Source organism: Phoenix dactylifera, chromosome 13 (assembly GCF_009389715.1).
Source record: "Phoenix dactylifera cultivar Barhee BC4 chromosome 13, palm_55x_up_171113_PBpolish2nd_filt_p, whole genome shotgun sequence".
In the NCBI taxonomy this organism is placed as follows: Eukaryota; Viridiplantae; Streptophyta; class Magnoliopsida; order Arecales; family Arecaceae; genus Phoenix; species Phoenix dactylifera.
Genome location: NC_052404.1, coordinates 10,483,319 through 10,489,164, shown reverse-complemented (window position 1 = coordinate 10,489,164; position 5,846 = coordinate 10,483,319). Strand labels below are relative to the sequence as shown.

General features: G+C 43.4%; 1 protein-coding gene across 3 annotated transcripts; it reads right to left on the bottom strand.

Moving 5' to 3' along the window:
• LOC103706643 (APETALA2-like protein 1) lies at positions 1-5,561 on the bottom strand. Of its 3 annotated transcripts, none has more exons than XM_008790807.4 (11): positions 5,399-5,561; positions 4,346-5,278; positions 4,219-4,244; positions 4,084-4,114; positions 3,897-3,987; positions 3,665-3,810; positions 3,360-3,404; positions 3,127-3,230; positions 2,865-2,998; positions 1,953-2,027; positions 1-787 (listed from the first exon to the last, which is right to left on the bottom strand). In XM_008790807.4, the coding sequence occupies exons 2-11, from the start codon at positions 4,885-4,887 to the stop codon at positions 578-580; spliced, it is 1,404 nt and encodes a 467-aa protein (XP_008789029.1). In that variant the 5' UTR covers positions 4,888-5,278; positions 5,399-5,561; the 3' UTR covers positions 1-577. The 3 variants fall into 3 exon arrangements, with proteins under 3 accessions (XP_008789029.1, XP_008789030.1, XP_008789031.1); XM_008790808.4 differs by having other exon boundaries at positions 4,346-5,230; XM_008790809.4 differs by lacking the exon at positions 3,360-3,404.
• Between the last annotated feature and the right edge of the window lie 285 nt (positions 5,562-5,846).

Here is a 5,846-nt window from a genome sequence, read left to right as displayed (position 1 = left end):
TTGCCAAGAATACTTCACTGAGAATATCCCATCAATCAATCCATGTAAAAAAACAAAACAAGCCCAGACAAACCATCCGGCACAGCTTCGTCAGTTTTATTGCAAGGGAACCCATCAATAATAACGGTGGCACAGCATCGCGTTTGCCAAAAGCAGGGCCCTGCTGGAATCCATTGAGATGAGAAGATAAATAAAGGAAGAGAACTCAGAACAAGCAGTCAGGAAGGATGCTTTCAGGCCAGCCAGAAGAGAGCTCGGAGCCAGAGTGGCAACTGGCCGGTCTTTCTTCTTTCGAATCCACGTACCCTCAAAAGGCAAAGAAAAAAAAAAAAAAGGCTCCATTCGAGGACACCCACAAAGTCCCAGCAGCAGGCCAAAAGCTAATCTCCAATCACGACCATCCACTCTTTAAGTTAGCTGGCGTACAACTGTTAAAAATCCGAACTCGCACCATGGGAAATTTGAAAACAAAGCACCATCCCCGTATTATTACTTGGCAGATGGCTACCCTCCGCCGCTCCCTTTAGAGATGTTGGCGTCGAGAGCATACATCATGCAGAAGTCCAAGCACATGGGTTCAGCTCTCGAAAAGAAAATTGGACGGAGCTAGTGGGTCGAACTGGGATTGCAGGGATGCCGAAGGATGGGCAGATGTGACGGCAGTAATTGAGAATCCTGATGATGCTGCAGAAGAGAGCAGCGAAAATGGAGCAGGGCCATGCATCTGCCATGCCCAGGTGGGTAGAGCTGGAGAACCAACCTCAGGCCTCTTCTCCCTTGCTCTTTCCTGTAAATCATAGGCAGCAACTAATCACATGCAGTCGACACAACTATATGCGATACATGCCGTAAACAAATGATACAGGAAAAACAGAGCATGTCAATAGCATATTATGAAAGCTCAGTATCTATGTAACTTGCGACAAATGGCTGTCAACAGAATAAGACTGCAACGTTACGAGCTAGGTGACCTCCTAGAAAAGGCTAATTATCCTTGAATGGAATATGGTTGCTCTTGTACAATTACAGGTTAGACATTAATCTTTGATTTTCGATGTGCCTACTTCTGAGGTTAATTGATACTCGCTCCCAAAAGGATAAGACCTGTTTCGCCAAAGAAGGTATTAATGAAATTATGTATGCCCCTTAGGCTACAATTAAGATACTTTAAATAAGAGACACTTTACTATTTAGGCTGAAGCCAAACTGATGAAACCTTCAAAAAGGACCGCTAAATTTTTACCATGACCAATGCTACAGATGCCCCCCCGTGCCCTGCGCCCACTCTATTATGGAAATTGACGTGGATGGTGACATATGACACCCTCCCAATGAGCGGATATGTCAAGGGAACTGGCTCTTAGGTAATAATTCATTCAGAAAATTTCAAACTGAAATCTCAGATGCGTGACATATGCATTTCACAGCTAATGGTGGATGAGACACGTCTTAACGATCTGGTTTCACCGAGATAAAAAGTTACCAGAAAACAGTAAGTCTAGTGTCACTGGGTATCCATAGCTTAACAAGTTATCCTACCTCGTAGTCAGATGCTTGCAAAGGAGAAAATTTTTGACCAATAAAAATTATAGCATTTCCACAAGCTGTTGAGCGGTTCGGAATGTCAACTACTAGATGTTCATTTCAGGGAACCGTTTCAGACGCGAGTACCACTAACTTTACTAAATTTACAAAGCCCAACCATATACAATTGTTGTGGCAAAAGACAAAGCAAAATAACTACCAGAACTTGCTGATTTCTAAAACCATATGCAATACAGTGAAACTAGAAGCTAAAATAAATGGTTGAATTTCAAAATCTAAACCACCAGCTTCTGCAAGAGTTGACAAATCAAGTTATTTTTTTTTAAAAAAAAAAGGATTAAGCTAATCTTATTTGACATTTAGCTAAGGAGAATTTGCGATAAAAAGAAAAAATTGTAAAACATTACCTCAATGGGGGCCGGGTATTGAGCAGTCCATACATGATGCGGCTGACCAGCCAACAGGGAAGAAGGGCTATCAATCTATAGTAGAAGATAAAGACAACGAGAAGTCCGTATTATTAGTTATCAAACAGCTTTCTGGTATTAAATAGGTCCATTAGCTTTTATAAATCAAAGACAGGCATTTGTAGGTATCCAACAAATAAGCTAGCGGCGAGGCACAAAAAACAGTAAGGTAATAGGACACTGGTTGTACATTACAGAGTCTCCTAACTTCTTAATCTTTGAAAATAAAAAATAACATAGCAAGATGACAATATTGGTTGAGAAAAACTGAATGCAAATGAAGTGAGGAATGAGCATCTCAATCAAATAATGTTGGAAGTCCATTTCTTATCCTTTTTGTTCGAGGATTCCATTCCTAGTTTATCTTTATTTTTTATTCTAACTCTAGTTAGAATAGTTTGTCTTTTTAGTGCTGGCTATTTTAGTTAGGTTGAGCCTTAAGCTTGATATACTTAAATTTGTTTATTAGTTGAAGCGGAATATTAATGTTTTTGTTTGCCTTGCAGTAGAAGAGAGTGTGTGGTTTCATAAATAGAGGGAGAAAGTTATGCGAAAACTTGGAGAGAATTATTTTTGGTGAGGTAAGGGAGTTGAACTCTTTGTTTCAATTTTTATTTTCTTTGGAACAAATTTATTTTTTTCTCTCCCAAATTTTTTGTTCTACTATTTTTGCTTGATTTATATGATGTTTGTTCCGGATCCTGCTTTTGGCACGGTCGATCTAACTCTAGGTAGCACGCCGTTCTACAAACACATGTTTTATGGAAGAGAGCAAAGAGATTCTCACTTTCTCCAAATGTGAGAAGAGATAACTAAATAAAAGATAAAATATGATTGTAGCAAATTAATTACCGTTGCTTTTTTGGCGTCAGAAGATTCAAGCAAGCCATAGTGGAATTGGATGCCTACTGAATTGTGATCCCTCTTTGGACTATGGGCAACAGGTTGAGAAATCCTCAAGTTCAGATCAATATCATGGCCGGTGGCTATGTCAAAAAGATCCACAATCAACAAATCAATTCACCACAGTTGATTAATTAATCTTCATGAATGAATATAACAACCTCTAACTCCAAAGCACATAAAGAAAGAGATTGCAATTTGCAGATGATACCTTCACTGTTAGCCTCAGTAAGCAGTTCTCCTTTATAGGCACCGGGCTCAAAATTGGTAACAGCATCCCTTCCATTACATTTTATAGCTGCCTTGTCATAAGCCCTGATATTTAAAAAAACAAAAAGGAATAGGAAAAAAAAGAGATTCATGTTGGAATGGAGCCCTGTTGAAGTTAACAGTAAGCAAAGAGATTCATTGTCAGCACTGGAAAAATCCCATGCTCAATAAGACCTTGCAGCTTCTATTTCGCTGTCGAATAGCCCAAGATATATGTACCTGCACCCAAGTATTGCATTCTCAATCGGTGAAGACTGGGTCTCCACGTTCTTTTTCATTTGTCTAAGAACCAGGACAGTTAACATATCTAGTCATACAGCTTAAGGTGCTTTCACCAAACAGATAGAACCATGGATCTCAAGCTTCGAGACCCAATATATTATCAGCAAGGAATCACATGCAAGAGCAAAATCTCAGGCTGATTCCAAGGAGGAAACGGAACAAACTAGAAAACAAAGCATAAAGAAAGGATTGCTCACTTCTTTCCAAGGAATTGCCCCATGCGAGCCTCCCAGCGGCCGCACTTGTGAAGGGTGACCCCTCTGTATTTTGAGCTTCCCCTCGAGAACCCGGTGCTCTGGCGACGCAGTATGTGCACGAATTCCTCCTTCGTAAGATTCCTCATCTGATCAGCAAGAAGAATCCAGAGTAGATAAGCCAGAATCCTCCTACAGGACAAACTATCTCAATAAATTTCAGGTGCTTGATCACCTGCTGTTTCAGATCTTCCTCGTAGTCACTAAGATTGAAATTTATGTCAGCGTCAACTCCTCGAAACTTAATCGCAGCTCGATCATAAGCCCTGCAATTAGAACACGATTTTTCCAAATTAAATTTTGACTAACCAGGAAAAGACGAATAGCAACAGGGCTCAACATAAACAGAACTCAGTTTCAACCTGGCTGCAGCTTGAGCAGTGTCGAAACCTCCTACAAAATCCAAGCCATTAAAAAACATATGATATCAGAGGATATCAGATGAGCAGGCAAACAAATACCCGATCATTAAAACAGAATTGCCCGAATTAACTTACCCAAATAAACCTGTTTCCCACAATCCCTGCATAATTTTCAAACAACAAATTTTTGATAAATCATAACCGGAACCAAAAAAACAAAAGAAAAAACAATCACAAAATTGAAGAAATATAGCGAATCAACCAGATGTGAGATTCCCATCTCCCGGTCCTCCGGTAGAACGTGACTCCCCGGTACTGAGAGCTCCGAGAGCGTGGCCCCCTTCTGCTCTTCTTGACATGCTGTTGCTGCCGCTGCGGCAAAACCCTGACATCCGCTGGAACGTCGGACTGGCTGAAGCGGAGATCCAACCAATGCTGCCTGGATGATGCGGACGAAGATGCCGCTACCGCCGGTAGCTGGGGCCATTCTGGAACCGCTGGTGAAGCCGGAGGAAAGAGCTGCCTGGTGAGGAAGCTGGACTCCAGCGAGACATCATTTCCACTCCCCTCGATCTCCTCTTCCACCTCGTTCCCTCTTACCGCAGACGCGGAGCGCTTCAGGATGCCGAACTGGAAGCCGGCGGCCGGCCTGGCAGAGCAGGAGTCGTCATTGCGGGCGTTGCTGGAGGCCTCAGCATTGAGAACGGAGGAGTTGGAGGTCCCAGAGTCCTCATCGGGGAGCGGCTTCTCCTTAAAAGCCGACAACTCGCCGGAAGACGCAAGGTTAAGATCCAGCATCATCATCCTTCCTCAAGAATCCGATCGCAACCAAGACTTCGATTTCTCAAGAATCCGATCAAATTCTGCCCTCTCCTCCGAAATCCTCTCTTCTCGGGTAGGGTTTCGCTTGTCGCCTACTTGCGGAAGAAGAGCCAGAGCAAGTAGAGGTAGAAGCAGGACAAGGCGGAGTCGTTCTTGCGGAACATTTGGCTTCCCACTTCACCGCCGGCGATGATTCCAGATCTTCCAACACATGCACCAGATGGTCTCCGCTCTCTCTCTCTCTCTCTCTCTCTTTGGGTCTCCTCCTTCCCTCCTTCGTTCTTTCCGGCCTCTTATCTCCCAGCTAGAGAGTAGAGATCGAGAACTAACAAAACGGACACAAAACCCTCGATATTAGATCCGAGCGGGAATCCTTAATCAGAAACAAAGCAAGAAACAAAGAGAAGCCCATGGTCATTTGGGATTCGATCTCCAAGAAAAGATAAAAGAAAATTAATAACAACGAGAGCAGAGGAGGAGAAGGAGGAGAAACCTCGGAGGAATCGCATGCTTCTTACTGATGAGTGGGCAGCGGCGGAGAGAAGGTTCCAGCGGCCGCGGGCGGCGGAGGAGAAACGAAGAGAACGGGAAGGAAAGGCACGTGATTGGACGTGCGACGAGCCGAACAGCACAGGCACCATGGATCAAATGGCCTTCCTAAAATATGAGTATATATAGAAACGAAGGCATCGGAAATAAGTTGTGCAGTACGGCTACCGCCAGTGGCCGGTATCCCGGTTTTACCGTCCGGACGGAGAAAATATCGGGGACCGTCTGATAGGTCCATTATTCCGGACCGTCTGATCGAATCGGACGGACGGGGGACGGTGTAGGTGACATCCGTGGGATGGGAGGGACTTTTTTTTTTTTCCTTCCTTCTTTTGTTGATTCGATGGGGAGTGGATTTCTTTATTGAGCGCGAGCACCTCGTGGGAACGAGA

What these genes read in the sequence shown, in the direction of transcription:
- LOC103706643 (XM_008790807.4), bottom strand. Translation starts at nt 4,887, where the DNA reads ATGATGATGCTGGATCTTAACCTTGCGTCTTCCGGCGAGTTGTCGGCT. An exon ending in ACTGCTCAAGCTGCAGCCAG is followed by an intron (nt 3,988 to 4,083) that starts GTTGAAACTGAG and finishes TTCTAATTGCAG; the next exon opens with GGCTTATGATCGAGCTGCGA. An exon ending in TACTGAGGCTAACAGTGAAG is followed by an intron (nt 2,999 to 3,126) that starts GTATCATCTGCA and finishes TTTTTGACATAG; the next exon opens with CCACCGGCCATGATATTGAT.